General features: G+C 46.2%; 6 protein-coding genes across 6 annotated transcripts; 4 read left to right on the top strand and 2 right to left on the bottom strand.

Moving 5' to 3' along the window:
• Positions 1 to 16: 16 nt before the first annotated feature.
• On the top strand, positions 17 to 2413 carry SERLADRAFT_462532 (uncharacterized protein; the record flags this gene model as incomplete). The annotated part of the gene is made up of 7 exons (XM_007316100.1): positions 17 to 183; positions 393 to 516; positions 608 to 698; positions 776 to 1062; positions 1162 to 1237; positions 1339 to 1528; positions 1664 to 2413. 7 exons carry the CDS (start codon positions 164 to 166, stop codon positions 1857 to 1859), a joined length of 984 nt encoding a protein of 327 aa, XP_007316162.1.
• Positions 2414 to 2510: 97 nt separating this feature from the next.
• SERLADRAFT_447282 (uncharacterized protein) lies at positions 2511 to 5189 on the bottom strand (the record flags this gene model as incomplete). Its single annotated transcript, XM_007316099.1, has 10 exons — positions 2511 to 2833; positions 2892 to 3005; positions 3067 to 3165; positions 3219 to 3268; positions 3329 to 3417; positions 3469 to 3697; positions 3755 to 3997; positions 4048 to 4703; positions 4760 to 4919; positions 4978 to 5189. The coding sequence occupies 10 exons, from the start codon at positions 5187 to 5189 to the stop codon at positions 2772 to 2774; spliced, it is 1914 nt and encodes a 637-aa protein (XP_007316161.1).
• A 145-nt stretch (positions 5190 to 5334) lies between these two features.
• shl11 (hydrophobin) lies at positions 5335 to 6403 on the top strand (the record flags this gene model as incomplete). Its single annotated transcript, XM_007316098.1, has 4 exons — positions 5335 to 5537; positions 5594 to 5977; positions 6038 to 6199; positions 6264 to 6403. The coding sequence occupies 3 exons, from the start codon at positions 5867 to 5869 to the stop codon at positions 6303 to 6305; spliced, it is 315 nt and encodes a 104-aa protein (XP_007316160.1).
• A 188-nt stretch (positions 6404 to 6591) lies between these two features.
• Positions 6592 to 8055, top strand: SERLADRAFT_462522 (uncharacterized protein; the record flags this gene model as incomplete). The annotated part of the gene is made up of 6 exons (XM_007316097.1): positions 6592 to 6685; positions 6745 to 6983; positions 7035 to 7093; positions 7144 to 7392; positions 7445 to 7618; positions 7673 to 8055. 6 exons carry the CDS (start codon positions 6656 to 6658, stop codon positions 7948 to 7950), a joined length of 1029 nt encoding a protein of 342 aa, XP_007316159.1.
• A 309-nt stretch (positions 8056 to 8364) lies between these two features.
• SERLADRAFT_414222 (uncharacterized protein) lies at positions 8365 to 11291 on the bottom strand (the record flags this gene model as incomplete). The annotated part of the gene is made up of 14 exons (XM_007316096.1): positions 8365 to 8563; positions 8618 to 8634; positions 8691 to 8753; positions 8807 to 8949; positions 9005 to 9450; positions 9503 to 9693; positions 9757 to 9859; positions 9919 to 9942; positions 9996 to 10020; positions 10080 to 10113; positions 10169 to 10234; positions 10292 to 10450; positions 10507 to 10729; positions 10791 to 11291. 14 exons carry the CDS (start codon positions 11058 to 11060, stop codon positions 8510 to 8512), a joined length of 1818 nt encoding a protein of 605 aa, XP_007316158.1.
• A 2112-nt stretch (positions 11292 to 13403) lies between these two features.
• SERLADRAFT_447278 (uncharacterized protein) lies at positions 13404 to 15463 on the top strand (the record flags this gene model as incomplete). Its single annotated transcript, XM_007316095.1, has 9 exons — positions 13404 to 13566; positions 13672 to 13875; positions 13932 to 14000; positions 14056 to 14245; positions 14298 to 14411; positions 14471 to 14573; positions 14629 to 14902; positions 14959 to 15037; positions 15089 to 15463. The coding sequence occupies 9 exons, from the start codon at positions 13404 to 13406 to the stop codon at positions 15351 to 15353; spliced, it is 1461 nt and encodes a 486-aa protein (XP_007316157.1).
• Positions 15464 to 16853: the final 1390 nt, after the last annotated feature.

The raw sequence follows: 16853 nt of genomic DNA, 5'->3' as shown, positions 1-16853 counted from the left end.
GTGTGGCTGGGCGTTTGCGACCGTTCTGCACAAAAGATCCAGCACAAAGATCTCTTGTGCCTGTGGAGCCGCTTTATCACTTCTGTCATTCCTTTTCCCTTGTCACCTCATCGTGATATATCGAAACACATCACTGGAAGCCGCACAAACGACTGGAGACAGAATGCCGAGTGACCTTGACAAGTGAGTAATGATAACAGGTCTATTGGCCGTTTCGGCTTGGATGCTTTTCGCCCGACTCATGGCTTTGGACTCTCGTCCTGTATGTCCATTTGACACCCCAAACCCAAAATACCGTGACTGCCTTTTCCCAATAACCTGATCACTCTCCTTTGCTGCGCTTCCATCTCCTCTTATGCTGGGACATACGGCTTACCGGACGCCGTGTGCAGGCAAATAGAGCAGTTGACGAGATGTGAACCTATATCGGAAGAACAAGTGAAGAGATTGTGTTTCAAAGCACGCGAAATCCTCATCGAGGAAGCCAATGTCCAGATCGTAGACTCTCCGGTGACAGTAAGTCATCCTTCTTCCCACCCAAACCTCCCCCCCAGCACGAGCACGCCGTCGACAACCGACTCATGTGTCTGTGTGCGTTTTTACGTAGATATGTGGTGACATACACGGCCAGTTTTTCGATCTGATGGAGCTTTTCAAAGTGGGCGGGTTTTGTCCTGAGACAAATTATCTGTTCATGGGTTAGTCAAAAAAAAGAGTCGGATTGAATACGTTCACGGAGCTTGCTTGACACTTTTCTCGATCACACACAATATAGGCGATTTCGTAGACCGAGGCTTCTACAGCGTCGAGACGTTTCTCCTCCTCCTCGCGCTTAAAGTTCGTTACCCTGAAAGGATCACCCTGATCCGGGGAAATCACGAATCTCGACAAATAACACAGGTATACGGCTTTTACGACGAGTGTCAGCGTAAGTACGGGAGCAGCAATGTTTGGAGATGGTGTTGTGAGGTGTTTGATTACCTGGCGTTGGGTGCTATCGTGGACGGAAGAGTCTTTTGCGTGCATGGCGGGTTGAGCCCTAATCTGCAGGCTATCGATCAGGTACGAAACGAAACGTGCCCCCCACGCGTTGGGGGTTGGAAATGAAACGTTTTGAGGAGCGTTCATTCATGATTCACCTTATTGATTGTACCCCCTTAGATTCGCGCTATCGACCGCAAACAGGAGGTTCCTCACGATGGACCCATGTGTGACCTCTTATGGTCCGATCCAGACGGTGAATTCTCTTTCACTTCCACAGTCCATTCTACCGTCATCTCACTGCGACTTGCCCTCGTTGTTCTGATCACGTCTTTCCTTTTTTCGCTTTTCTTCTAGATATATCCGGCTGGGGCCTATCCCCTCGGGGAGCTGGCTTTCTTTTCGGCGCAGACATTACGAAAGCGTTTGCCCATCATAATTCCATTGATCTTATTGCACGAGCGCACCAGCTTGCTATGGAAGGTTATAAACTCATGTTTGACCGCACGATCGTGACAGTATGGAGCGCGCCGAATTATTGCTACCGGTACGTTCTCTCGAGCGTCTCTTCCCCCCTTCTTCCACTTCTTCCTTCTTCTTCTTGCCGCACATGTCACCCCCGTTGTTTTCGTACCTGGAAGTTCCATCCTCTCGTTCGGCCGCTCACCCTATTTCGAATCAGGTGCGGCAACGTGGCTTCTATTCTCGAACTAGACGAACATTTGAGCCAGGAATACAAAGTCTTTCACCATGCGCCCTCGGTGAGTTACCACACCTTTTTTCCATGCCCCGGTTTTTGCCTAAAGGCGATATGCGGGCGTTTCTTTTTCTATATGTTTATTTACGTGTCGCCGCATCGAAAAACTGGCGTTTTCTGATGCCCATCTGATGCCGTCATATTATAGGATGTGCGGTCCATACCTGCGAAACGCCCACCAGCAGATTACTTCCTATGAAGAGGGCGGAACGAGGTGGATCTTCTATATAGAAAGAGAAAGAAAAAAAAAAGTACACAAAAAAAAGCACGTTTACCACACACGTCGCCTCACCGGGTCCGTGAGTGGTGGAGGATGTCATAAGCCCCTTTTTTGTCTTCCCTCCCTTCTTGCCGAAGGAGGCCACCTTGAGGACACAACCATTTCCCGTTTCTGCCTTGCCGTTGGGGCTTCTGAAAGTGACGCCACCAAATGAAAAAAAGGACACCCCATGCAGGGATATGGCGAGAATACTCTGCTTTTAGTAAGAATGGAATGGAGGTAGATAGGGGTTTGACGAGATGGGTAATGTGGTGGCCATTTTTTTTTTGATGGCTTGGTGTTGTCGCCCTCTCCGCTGCTTGAGAACGTCAAAACCTTGTCATTGCATGTGCTCAGATCTTTACTTCACCATTCGTGAAATAGCATTCCTAGTTCGTGAGCGCTATGAATTCGATAAGGTTCGATCACCATGATCTATAGATCATCCTTCATCTGTCCTCATCTCGTCCGTTTGCGTGTTGCAGTCGGGAGTGCCCAGCACATTGCAGCGGTGATCACGAACACCTACTTTAATTGAATCTTAAACCTCGTGCATCACCAGATTAGCTAGTGCATAGCTGCTTCATAACTGTATTAATATCGTACGACGCTAGACTCGACATACTAATACGAACAAATCCGAGGCATGACTTACAACAAGTGTGGAAATCCTAGCAGTATAGAGAATGTTTGGGCTACAGGTGATATGTAGTGGCACAGGGGGGTGAAATCTATACAACAGCAGTATACTGCACAGATCGAATGATACATCTTCTAAGTTTTGCCTTTGGTCGCATTCTTGCTGATCAGTTTCGCTTTCTCGAGGCTTGCTTGACCTGGAAAGGAACGACTGTGAGCAAATAGCAGATAAGCCGCACTACGAGAGGTGCTTACTCTGTTTGATCAGGTTCTTCTTGTAGTCTACGATAGTGATGTCTTCTTTCGTCAAATTTTTAATAGTTTTATCCTTAACCTCCCACAGCTCTTCCGCTACTTGCGAGATAAGACCTTGCAATACAAATTGAGCCACGGAAGCGCGGAGAAGTGTAATGTATGATTGAATACGTACGGAAGTCGTGGGAAACAATGACAACGCCACCTTCGAAATCTTTGATGGCAAGTGCGAGAGCGTCAATCGAAGCCATGTCTAAATGATTTGTAGGCTCATCTATAAAGTTTTGAGCGTTATATTTTCACAGGCCCTAGAAAAACACGACATACCGAGCAGGAGAATATGTGGGTGTTCCATGGCAAGTTGCGCGAACACCACACTATCAACCAAAAGTCGGGTAAGCCCGAAGATAATTCAATACGAAACTTTTAAAACTTACCGATTCCGCAAACCATCAGATAACTGACGAATGGGTGATGTCTGATGGGGACCTGAAAGACCAAAACGACCAAGTTGTTGTCGCCATGCCTTGAATATAACCATCAGTTATGATCAACTCCACCAACATAGATAACATACCATAGCATCCTTCTCGGGATATTTCTCTCTGAATATGTTTTGGAAATACTCAATCGGCGACTTATCATAAGGTAGTTGATCGGCTGAATGCTGCGAATATTTGGCGAGTTTGAGGGCGGCGTGTTTCGAGACGGTACCTCGACTTGGTTGGAGAACATCAGTGATGAGATGGAGTAACGTTGATTTTCCGGCACCATTGGCGCCGAGGATGGCTATCCGTGAATCCATGCTGAAGAAGCGCCAACTGATTAGCTCCCTGAGATATTACAAGCAAACGATCACGAACTCGATACCGAAGGACAGGTTTTCATATAAAAAGTCTTCTTTCTTGCCCGAGTAGGCGAACGCGACCTCAGTAAACGCAATAATCGGGGGTGGAAGTTTACGGATATCCTCGAAGTGGAATCTCAAAGGTCTGGGAACCTCAATCTTTTCTATAAGACCAGCAGCCTCCATCTTATCGATGATCTTCTGTTTGGATTTGGCTTGTCTCACAAGATTAGCGTATGTACCGGCAGATGCAATGAATCTATATTCCAAGTCATCAGCTAATGCATACACGGATATATCCAAACGTACTTTTTGATATGCAAGATTTCTTCTTGTTGTTTGTTGTAAGCCTTCATCTGGTTGACCTCGTTCTCTTGCTTCGTCCGGACATAGGTGGTATAGTTACCCGTGTAATAGAGCAGCTTTTTCTTCGCTGTAAGGTCCATGATATTCGTGCAAACGGAGTCCATGAAATCTTGAGAATGAGAGGTGATGACGAGGATATGATTATAAGTGGAAAGATAGGCTTCCAACCACACAACGGCACCAAGATCTAAGTGATTGGTGGGTTCGTCGAGTAAGAGGATATGAGGTTTAACGAAAAGTGCTCGAGCCAGAGCCACTCTCATACGCCAACCACCACTCATGTCTTTCGTTGGTTTCTGCATCATCGTCTGGGAAAAGCCAAGTCCGTGCAGGATACTGCCTGCTTTGGTCTCAAACGTACTGGGATCCATCTCCTCCAACTCCTCGTAACATGCATCCAGAGCAGCTTCGTCAACATCGTCTGCAATGGACAGATCCTCAATTCGGGCCTCGAGCTTTGCGACCTTTTCTCTTGCAGATTTGACTATGAAGTCTACAGCATTGACATCTGATGGCTCAGCCTCTCCTCGCACAAGGTAAATATCTATGTGATCGGGGATTTCGATATCCCGTTCAGCAATGGATTGAAGGAATGTTGACTTCAATAAATAAATCGCTGAATAAAATGCGATAAACGATTAGATTAGATTCGCACCTTGCCGGATCCGTTCTCTCCCAGAAGACCATATCGTTGACCATAGTTCAGTGCGATTTCTGCACCTTCAATAAGTAGGCGACCGTGGAAAGAGAGCGTGAATGAGTCTATCTTGACATCTCGACCTTTGACATCGGATACGAGCACACCAGCAGCGCTCCTGGTTACGAACAATGCGATAAGATCTGTATTGGAGACCACAGATAATTCTAACGTACCTGTCGGTTGCGATCTGCAACTTGGCCATGGAAGTCAAGTCATCTGTACTGTTTGCAGCAGAAACGCTGGTCAAAGGTGTATTGGCATAACTTCCGCTCACTGAACCGGCCGGTGTGGACGTTGAAGGTGAGACGGTAGAACCGTTTTGCTTTGAAGCCTGTTTTGCAGCCTTTTCTGCCAATCTTTTTTGCTTTGAGGCTGAGGGCGGCATTTTTGAAGATGAGGGACGGATGTAAGAAAAATGCAGGCTGATCGATGCCAGTGGCGCCAAAAAGATTGGGAGTGCGATCGGAGTTTGAAAACATCCTGATTACCAAATGCATGCTACTTTGGGAGATGCTGGATGGCGGTGAACACGGTGAAGCAACCGTCACGGTGACTTGAAGCTTGCACGCAATTGTAATACTGTACTGGCAGTGCCGCCATGCAACTGCGACTCGTTGAGTGCATGTTCGCATAACAGATTTGAACATGCGAAGGTCCTTTCCACCGAAAGGCATGAGGAGAAACTTTCAACAGAGGAATTTGGGGATCACATAGGTCCGCAATTGCACCTAGAGTAAGCAAACTGTGCTCACTCCGTCGAAAGCCATTTTACGACGTTGATGGTGGTAGGTTATATCCAACAGCAGACTCGATGATAAAAAATGAGAGATGGAAGTGTGTTGACACCTTATTGGAGCTAAGACCGTCTGGATCAAGCAGGACGTAAAGACATGACAATTTTCAACGGGTCTTCTTTCCGATGCTTCTAGTCACCGCTGCTCGCTAGCCCAACATCGAGCAAACATAGTCAAACCCGGAATCATATAAAGGTACACTCGAGCTCGCCCATGTCTTTCACTACCCATTTAAATAACCAGTCCACTCTCTAACTACACATTCAAGATGTTCGCTCGTATCTCTACTGTTGTTCTCGCCACCCTTCCTTTGTTGGCCCTCGCTGCGACTAACCAGTGTGAAACTGGATCAGCTTACTGCTGCAACAGCGTCCAGAATGTGAGAACGTCGTGCTGATGTTTGCTTGTACAATTCTGATTTGGTGTTGGGGTACTACAGGCTACGGACGCGCACGCGTCGAATATTCTTGAAGAGTTGGGCATCGCTGTGGATGGTGTTACCGGCCAAGTTGGCTTCGGCTGCTCGCCTCTTTCTGTTGTGGGCGTTGGCGCTGGCTCCTCCTGCAAGCAGGAGCCTGTCTGCTGCACCAAGAATAGCTTCGTAAGCTTTCTATTCTATTTCCTGCAATACTCTTGGTATCTGACAACTTATCGGACCTGTTAAGAACGGTGCAATCAACCTGGGATGTTCTCCTCTTAGCTTGTAGATTGAAGTTCTAGAGTTGGATATATGGGCGATGAAGTAGTCACTCTAAGTTACTGTTATAATTGTCTTGCAAAAATAATATGATGCATTTCGTGGAGATCACTTTTGAGTTGTGAATGTTTTCGTGGAAGATCCAAGGTTTAGTCTTCAGTTGTTTTGGTTTAGAACCAGCTGAACACATTCTAAGTTTAGTCAAAGTCGAAGAGAAACAAAAATTTCGGCAAGTTTAATGTGGAAGTCACGTGGGTGGTGGCTGTGGTTATGACCCGCCTCGCAGTCTTTGCTGTACTGCTTCGGTTTTCAAAGTTCGCGATCGCCAATTGTTCTTTGTTCATCTCTTTTACTTTCCTTATGTCTCTCTTCACTCGCTGGCTCGGAAAGGTTTGTCGTGGAGTGATTGCAGTTGGGATTAGAAAGTTAACGTACACCCGCTTGGCTAGAATGATCCAGAAGACTACGAGCAGGTGCTATCGTCACTCGCCCTAGACATCCAAAAACGACAGACGCGCCTTTCCGAGATCCGTCTTCGAGAACGTCGTTCTACTTTACTAGTGACACTATACACGCTGGCTATATGGGCGTTGTATGTAAGCCTCTGGTATATGGGAGTTCTGTCTGCTCCAAGTGGACCTCAGGAGAAGGCCCTGAAAGGCATACCAGTGATCTTGGGCCCCATAATGTGCGTCTCATCATTAGTGCCATTCACTATTCTCTCCTAACGTACACTCAGTATACTATTTACTCGGCGGATTGTCCAGTTGTGGTATAATCAGAAGGGAAACGCTGAAGGTGGGTGCGCTCTTTGTTGCCTTTTTTGATGAGCTAAAAAGTAGGTACAGAGAAGACACTGAAAAATGCTCTCCAGAAGCAGCGTGTCAAGATCGAGGAAATAAAGAAGAAGACGAACTACTATTCTACTCGCAATTTAATCGAGAAATACGATGATGCTGCATCCCCTATGCGCCGTCGCAATGGCCCCCAGCCTCCGTCTACGCCCATATCGACAACACCTCAAACTCTTCCGAAACAACCGCTTCCGAACGCACCAACGCAATCACCAAATCCTTTGTTGCAGAGCCAGTTGTCCCGTGAGTGCCTCTGGTATATCGAAACGTGTTCCAGGTCTAATAATGTGCTCAGCAAGCCCTCAGCCCGTGTTCACCCCGCGGAAACAGTGGTACGATAAACTTGCGGACGCTATTTTGGGAGACGACGAACAATCAGCAACGTTTGCTGCATCCCGTTACGCACTGATTTGTGAAAAGTGTTTCCACCACAATGGTCTCGTTAAGGAAAGCTTGTGGCAAGACACTCGTAAGAGAGCAGCTTGTACTGATTGACAACTAATTCATGCGACGTTTTGAATAGAATACGTCTGCCCCAAGTGTGGCCACTTCAACGCCTCTGCCCGCTCAAAACGGGAAGGTTTGTCACGTACACCATCGCCGACGTCTTCCCCTGTTGGACAATCCCCACCACAAGACCCGAGCAGGTTGAAAGCGCCAAGACGATCTGTTGGCTCGCGAAACGTTTCGCCTGGTAATAGTCCGGATAGTAATGGTCGTTTAACAACGTCCCATGGTGATGTCTCCGTGGAGGAAGAGGTGGATGGCACGAGTACCATGAGCATGGAGGTTGATCAGTAGTAGAGTCGTGGATATTTGTCTGGTTTACATACTATAGTTTTGAGCACTTTGTGGGTACCGTGCCTACGCAATTTGACACTATGCATTCGTTCCTTACAATTGGGCATATAGCGTCCGGGCCTGACGGTATTTTTAAAAGTTTGTCGATTCGGAATCTTGCAACTTGAAACATACTGTCCTGGACAGTGCCTTGAATAGACCCCTCTGTCATAAATTGGGTTATAAGAAATGAGGCTGAGTAATATGTTTTTCCGGTGTTCTTACGATCTTCGTATGATGAATTCATGAATTCATGAGGTAAGGTAGCTGCAAGTGCATAAGAACAAAACAAATAAATCGATTACTACCTGCCTGAATAGGACCAAGAAGCACTGATGCCACATCCATTATGCGAAACAAAACACTCCAGGTTGAGAGTAGACCTCAAGCTCGTTAGTCATTGACAGATACATATTGTTACCATACACATAATAATAAGTGAAAAACCAGTTCCCCGCTGTATTTCTACTTAACGAGTAGATCCGCAAACACTTATGTAAAATTTTCCCAAAATAAAATTCTATGACTGGCTCAAGCACTGATACGCTGTCAAATTCGATACAAAGGCAACCCCCTGTGAATCGCATTCTCAGTATGGTTAGCGAAGCGAGAGATGTGGACAACTGACCTTCCAGCTACTAAAATCTGTACCAGTCACCTCTTTTCAGCCATAGTAACGGAAGGCAGTGCGAGTGACTCACAGTTTTCGGGGTCGTATTTCTGTTTGATGGAAGAGAGTGCCGGATACTTATCTCCAAAGAAAGCTAAGACGAGGCGCGTGGTTATTTACATTCCTTGGCAGCTATTGACACCGTACCTTGCTGCCACTCGACTTCCAAGACGTCTCCTTCATTCTGATAGCTGGTATCGATGCCCAGTGCAGTAAGAGGGCCGGTTGCCGTGTGAATGGCGTTGATGATTGCGTTGTTTGTTTCTTGACTTGCGCCTACAGTCCAGGGCCTAGCATCAAAAAAGTTAGAACATCTATACAAACGGCCGCTTAAAACAACCTTACGCTGCATAGATAATATGCCACGAGGCTTCGTAAAGCCCTGGATTTGCCCCTGTTTCATTCGCGCGAGTACGTGTTGCAGCAGGCATATCTCCCACTATCATGACTGGTGTAGTACTACCAAGGACACCGGGAGGCGACGAGCCAAAGGGCTGATTTAGAATTTCCATTCCTTGCCATATCGCTTGAGCAATGTTTTCGATGTTCTCGGAAGTAGTCAACATCGTCTGAGGAACCAGACGGGAGGACATCCGGACGTTCGCACCGTAAAAATTTAATTCGTCGTAGAAGGGGCCGATGCTTTGCGTCTCGGCTTCGGTGACAGAGGAAAACATGGCAGCAGACGTCGTATTCGAGACTACGGTATAAGATGAATTCCGTGAAATGACATCTTCGAAAAAGGGGAACAAAATAGATAGAGGGGCTGCAGCTGTAGGCCAATAAAACGACTAGATGGGAAAGTTTAGAACAGCAAAACAAGCAATCGGAATATAAACTCACTAGCAGGTATTGACTTTCAGATAAAATCAGGCTGGCCACAACACCATTGTTGACTAGTTGATTTTGATACTTCCCCAATAGAGAAATCATATCAATACCCTGGGAGGTTAGGTTTTGCGAGATGTTCGGTGCAATGGTGAGGATAGATGCGGCGACTGCTGTGGCAGGATACACTTGGATCGTGACCGAGACTATAGAAGCGAATCTGAATTCGAACCTGACGCAACGGAAGTTAAGAAGAAGATATGACATACTAACAATTCCCCAACTACCAGCGCCGCCACCACGAACGGCCCAGAACAATTCGGGGTCTTGGTTTGCGTTAACGATCCTAATGGTGCTGTCTGCAGTAACAATCTGTAAAAGAAGTTGGTTTAGTTGACTTGAGCTACTGATAAAGGAGAAATATTGGGTACTTCGATTTCAAGGACGTTATCAGCCTACGAGTGAGATAGGTTAGGAACTCCAGGCACTAAGCACAGGGAGAGCTTACCGCAAGCCCATAAACAGGTGCAAGCCTGACAATCATATTTTGCGTAAGAAGGAAACATCCCTTGACGTCGTGCCGTGCACTTACAAGCCATGACCACCTCCCTGGACATATCCTCCACCTATGCGGGATAAACTTATTATTTTGGACAATACGACAAACGCAGCCATACGTACCTGCACCAACAGTTAAACAAGCTCCGAGGACAGCAGAAAAGTTGTTAGCTTCAGCAAATGCGTAAACTGGTAACAAAACGTACATATGAGTTACGCCTGTCAATACCTGTAATATGAACTTACTGTTGTATATTTGTGCTCCAGCACCCATGGTTAAAGCAGGGACTGGACTTGCCGAAGATCCTTGAGGAACGAAACTCTGATTGTATATGAGAGTATCCATCGAATGAGTATGCACCTGCAGTGTGGATGGTGCTGCCGATCTGCCGAGATAATCGTGTCCTACGAATTGAAATTTTGGAAAAGGACTAAGTATTCATACTCAATCAATCCCATACCTGTGTTTTTGACTGTCAATTTAACTTTATTCTGGACAGCCCACTTCACGACCTCACTAGCATCTTGCGCACTCATTATTTCGGCACTGTAAGGTGGCGTAGAGCCCTGGTGACACGTGCTCCCATTGATGATTTGTGGATTGCTGTAATTGAGTGGGCAACCATTGCCAAAACCACAAGCTTCGAAGTTTGGCCAAAGAAGAGCAGAAGCTATTCCTTCTCGCTAGAGATTAGGCGCATGTTATACTCGTGATAAATAAATCCACAACGGTGAACGAGCTCACAGTGATATCGTTGTCGTAGCCCGAAAGTACAGCCTGACACTCCTCAACATTGTAAAGGAGGTCGGAAGTATAACAAACAGCAGCCCATGGCCTGAGCGCTGACAAACGTCCATTCAATGTAGCGTTGAGTATGTCCCACTGTGAAGTAGCAGGCCAATCGTCAGACAGTGATACGAAATTGGGAATGGCATATGGGGGTTGCAGAGCATAAGATAGTCTGCTACCCAGAGCCAGAAAGAAGAGACTACAGCTGGAGGATCGTCCGAACATAGTGGAAGGTGTCCCAGGGCGTTCGAGTACATGCACGTAACCTTTCAGGAGGAGGGCACATTTTAACGTGCGGCCAACAGAAGCGTAATGAACTGGTATGATAGACGCTCAAGTGCATAATCGGCTGTACAGAAAAGTTATTTTGAAAACGTTTCATGAGTGGCTCGGAAAGATCATCGATGGATGGGCCGCATCTACACATGCCTAGTCTTGCGATGCTCAGGAACGTATGGGGCCGTGACAACACCGGAAACTTCCCATGCAAGACATCATGTCGTTGGTTATAGCTTGACATCGCCATCGGCTTCCATGTTCAGTGTCAAGGTGCAATGTAGTTACAATTTGGACATGGACTGACCTGAGTATATGCACCTTTTGGCGATGACATGCATATTGTTAATGAATTTATACGTGTAAGCCACGAATCCCAAGGAGATTCAGAGCTGGAGCTTACAAGGTTGAACATACATAGACTTGAAAGTTGATGGTCTTGTGTGATATCAGCATCTGTTTTAGAAGAACGTTGAATGGTACTATAGTCCATCAACAGTGATGATACCACGGTGACCAACGGATCTAGTGGTTTGAAACTGTGGCGATGCTACTAGTATTTTTCTCCCATGCTGTCGGAGTAAAAAGTGGACTACTATGGTATTGACTCTTGACCACTAACCATGACCATTGACCTGCAAAATAGCCAGCGATGTGGATGTCGTGAATGGCTACATCCACTGCATCGCACGCAACCTAACTAGAGTGATTTAACCTTGGACTCCAAGCACAAGCTGAAGTCTGGTCTATCATCGCTTTTAGGACAGACTAGTAGTCTCCGGTCAGAGTTACGGTAATATGTAATGTATCAATCCATTTCTCAGTCAATGACATATATCTTGGGCCTAACCTCTACTCCCGAATCCGTTAAGCAAGGATCGTGTTTCGCGGTCTACTGTCATGCTCTGACCTTCACCATTTCATTTAGTTGTGGACACATCTGTCGGATTGAGTGTAGTGAAACTACAGCACTATTTGACGTGATTCCGTGGACAGTGCATTATATCGCTATGCATAAACGGGGATGTCATGGATTAGTAACTCGGGCGTCATGGCTTTCCAGATACGAGTCAAGCCAGGTTCGTTTATTCATCATTTATCTGAATATAGCGCTCACCTAGCAGACATAATTCACCCACGACAGACCATCACCTACGGATAATCTATTTTCTCTCTATATAAACCAGCATCGCAACTCCCTCGGTGTACTTTGCACAACGATAACATAGCAGATCTCTGGTCGTTACATTATAGAGCTCGCAAGCGACAGCGGATGCAAGCAATCACTAGACTGAACAGTTGGTAAGAGTTTTTCGTCCTGGTCAGTATCCATCCCCTCTGTCCTACTTTTGTCCAAGACCTTGGAGATATTCTTGGCCACGTTAATCATAGACGTGATCGGCGTCATTTTTTCGAGTCGCTTCTGCATCTTGTGAGGAAAAGATACTCAACTGTGAGTCTGGTTATATCTTCTCGACGATCTTCTTTTCATTAATTCAACTTGGTGATATGAAAACCAATGTCTATCATAGAATGACAGAAATATTATATCAAATACTATCAATAATTGGAGTGCTTGGTGTTTCAAGAACATATCTCTTCGAGGAGAAAAACCTATCCGGAACCTGTGAATCCTCCTCCCCAGACAATGCAAGCTGAAAACGACCTTTGTGAGAGCAGTCAATGTGGTAGTGATGGTCGCGCGCCAATCGACCTCATTCTTTTCATCATCTGCAGTTATCTCGCAAAAAGTATCTGTTCATGATACTGTCGCATTTTCGACTTGTAAACTTGTACCTGCAGTCCCAATTGGGTAACCTCGGAGAATCACAGTTATTTGAGTCCCGGCCCTTGTTATGTTCTTGGCATACTCCTATGGTAAGTAACGTACTTTTTCATCACCAGGACTTACCTCGGCGGTCATCTGATTTGAGCGGCCAGGTAAATGTAATTGCCTATGGTCATGCATCTGCTGTGGACTCGTAGTGCATGTAGCACGCGATGCCATACATTGCTGAGGATCTAGGTGAGTTTATGATCGCATCCCCTCTCACGAGACCTCTTCGCTGCAGTGCACTCCAAAAGTCAACTTCCCCAGCGGAGGCGAGTATAAAGCGAAAGCTTGTTCGGTCTCACTTGATGGTACCCTTGCACTATCCCGTCGATATGAGCCAGGAAAAGATATCCGCCCATCACGAAGAAACACCTAGCGGTGACTTCAGCAAACTGAACGATGATGTATTGCAAGATGCGAGGCGTGTGAAGGTGGTCGAGACGCAGAAGGATTCGCCTATGGCTGAAGTCCTCCTACTAGAACCTCCACGCTTTTGCTCTTTCAACACCTTTCGCCTATTTTGTTGCCTCTTTGTCACCTATCTGTGTTCTGCGCAAAATGGCTTCGACTCAAATACCTTTGGCGGCGTTTCTGCTATGCCAGACTTCAAGGCACAGTTTGGTACTAACATAGCCTCGACGAACGGTTTCCTCGCTGCTCTTTATGTCATTGGTACATAGTTTTATTGTATGAACACGATAGCAGCGCCTCATATTTTTTCACCAGGTAATGTTATAGGCAGTTTTGTCGCTGGACCTTGTGCCGACCGCTGGGGCCGCAGATGGGGTATGTTTATTGCATCGGCGATCACTCTAGCAGGCGCGATAGTACAGGCAAGCGCTCAAAAACGCCGGGACCTGATCGCGGGAAGAGTGGTCCTGGGTATTGGTACAGTGATGTTGGGCCCTTCTGCCCAAAGTTGGGCTGTTGGTAAGTTACTACTTACCATTACGGGATGACTTCGTTGTTCATATTTTTATGATTAGAAATGGCTCACCCAGCATACCGAGGTGTGATGGTTGGGGCCTATCAATCTTGTTTTTTCCTTGGAACAAGTAGGTGCTCCCTCGTTATATTGCTATCCATCGTGTAATTTATGTTGCCATGAAGTCATTTCGACTTGGGTTGAATATGGCCTTACATATTTAAAGACTGCCTCGACTATCAACTGGAGATTACCTATGGCGTTGCAAGGATTACCAGCTATCCTCGTAATTGTCCTTGTCTGGCTTATTCCTGAGTCACCTCGTTGGTATATCGCACAAGGGGAAAACGAAAAGGCAAGGCAGATTTTAATCAAGTGGGCCTTATTGTTTCCTGTACGAAAGAACGTGCTCACAATAGCAATACAGATATCATGGAAACGGCAACCCCGAAAGCAAGATAGTCGCATTGGAAATGGAAGAAATGTTGCAGTCCATCTCGACTACAGGATCGGATAAGAAGTGGTGGGATTTCAGATCCTTGTGAGTCTCGAATTTAAACTTCGTGGTTGCGTGTTTTCATATTGAGATTTGGTCTTCAGATTCAACTCTCGAGCATCCCGCCATCGCATTTGGATAGTTTTAGCCGTCGGCTTTTTTGGCCAACTTGACTTGCCTCCCACGTCATATTATTTCCCGCTTATGGTGAGCCGAAAAAAATTCCAACACAATTGTCGGTATATTGATCTGATTTGTCTAGGTCCAAACTGCAGGAATCACATCTGAGCGTTCTCAGTTGTTATGCAATGCACTACAAACACCCATCATGATGATAGCAACACTTGTCGGGCTCAACTTTATCGAACGTTATGGCAGGCGAAAGCTCCTGATGATGTCGAGCGCCTGGATGACCGCTTCGGTTGCGGTCATCATTGCATGTACTGCGACGCAACAAGGGCACCCCACAATAGGGCTGGTGGGCATCGCGTTCATATATGTGTTCTTGGTTGCCTTTGCACTCATCTGGACACCTTGTAAGTGGCGTTTTGTATTGCATGCTTAGTGCGGTAATATATTGATAGCTACTTAGTCCAAGCACTGTATCCGACAGAGGTGCTATCTACCAACTCTCGAGCCAAGGGCTTGGCTTTGTCTGGACTGTGGTTAAAGTGCGCTCAATATTGCTGGGCTTTTCGTGATATTGACCGTTTCTGAAACAGTATCGTGAACTTCATCAACACGTATGCTGCTCCAGTTGGCATTTCTAATTCATCCTGGCGCTTTTACTTCCTCTACCTCGTAATTGATTTCGTTGGGATCCCCGTGATCTATTTCACGTTCGTAGAGACGCGAGGCCGTAGTTTGGAGGAGCTGGATGCGATATTTGATGATCCTCATCCAGTGCGGAAGAGCTTGGCGATGCAAGCTGTTGCCGTGGAAGAAACGAAAGAAGGTGGTGTCAATCTGATACACAGTGTTCCTTGATGAACTATTATGCTTTCTATGACTGCCTCACGATGTATATTAGTAAGTACATTACGCCCTCCGTCAATTCGACTTGTACTATTAGGACTTCATTCGCACTTTGTCGGCTTCTTTCTAGTCTCACAAGCCCCGATTTTCTTTCTGCTCACGCAATATGTGAGGGACGCAATCGTACTCTAAGTTCGCCCGGCGTGTACCTTTCCGAGGGCCATCGGCATACCAATGCATACCCTAGTCCTCTTAGGAGATCGCAGACTCACAGACGCCGATGTTCGTCCGTGGATGCCAAGACGAAGCCGCGGAGGCGACAAAAGCTGTATGTCGGACGAGAATATCTACCGTGCAGAAGTTGGACCCGAGGTGCCAGGTGAGAAAACAAAAGGGATCCCGTAGTAAAAATCTTGTCTACGGACCACCGCATCTTGACCGGAATCCCGTATAAGGATGTTCATGGAACGTTCATGTTTCCTCAGCTGATTTTAACTTTCATGCTTTCTGGGACCCAGTATACACACGAGCCAATCAAGCCATCTTGATTTCATACTTGTGCTTATTGTTAATAGCCAGATACTACTACAGATTCAGGAGGAATTTGGTGTGTCCACAGACAGTATAGTAAGTTCGACCCTATCGAAGACGTACAATTCTCTCATCACTAATTTCGTCCGGCCCCCTCCTTTCTTGCACGATTTCTCGCGCAATTGGCTGGTCAAAATATCACAGTAAGTTGCCTTAGTCAGTAGAAATCATATCAATAGCACGTACACTTGTTCGCAGTAATTTTTGTGTTTCTCGATATATTCTTCTAATAACACGTCACCTGACTTTTTACAACTGGCATGTGACTGTGGCTGACATGCAAACTTCCTGGTTTGCAACCACCGCCATGTCAGTGACCTCAACATCATTTAACCGTCAATAGCAAGGCATCGGTTGGATCTGACAGAACGGCACTGGTACTCTCTATGCTACACTACGGAATCCCGTTTCTAGGATCAGTGAAGGTCATGCTTGATTATCTCACTTGAAATGCCCAGAAGATGATGAAAGATAGCTCCAAATACTTGCTTGCTTATAGATCTAATGCTGAAGAAAATGCAGATAATGAACTTTGGCCTTACTTTGGCCTTACTCATAGCTCTTCCGTTGGGCCAGGGTTCTGACAGTGCAGTTACTATGTCCACTCTAGAAAGGTTTTGCCAGAGGCGGTTCCTATCATCTCGCTTCCACCGACTGCATCGATTCTAGCGCCTGCCGTGCTGACTCACCAGAAGTTACCGTCGTTCGATATGGGAGGAGAAAAAGTAATCGAGTTGAAGAAATACCATTTTGCCAGTGGGGGGCGGCCTCGGAATATAATGAATAAGCAAGGAAGCGTTTACATTGAACCAAATCAAATTATCAATTATACCACCATCGAAACGCAAGTCATTGGTCGACGGAGGAATCAATGAAATATCTTCGTATATCTAGATCTTTCGTCAAAGCAAATGGACTTCG

This window comes from Serpula lacrymans (genome assembly GCF_000218685.1).
Source record: "Serpula lacrymans var. lacrymans S7.9 unplaced genomic scaffold SERLAscaffold_4, whole genome shotgun sequence".
Lineage (NCBI taxonomy): Eukaryota > Fungi > Basidiomycota > Agaricomycetes > Boletales > Serpulaceae > Serpula > Serpula lacrymans.
The sequence above is the reverse complement of the archived record's forward strand: the minus strand, read 5'-3'. Positions and strand labels throughout refer to the sequence as shown.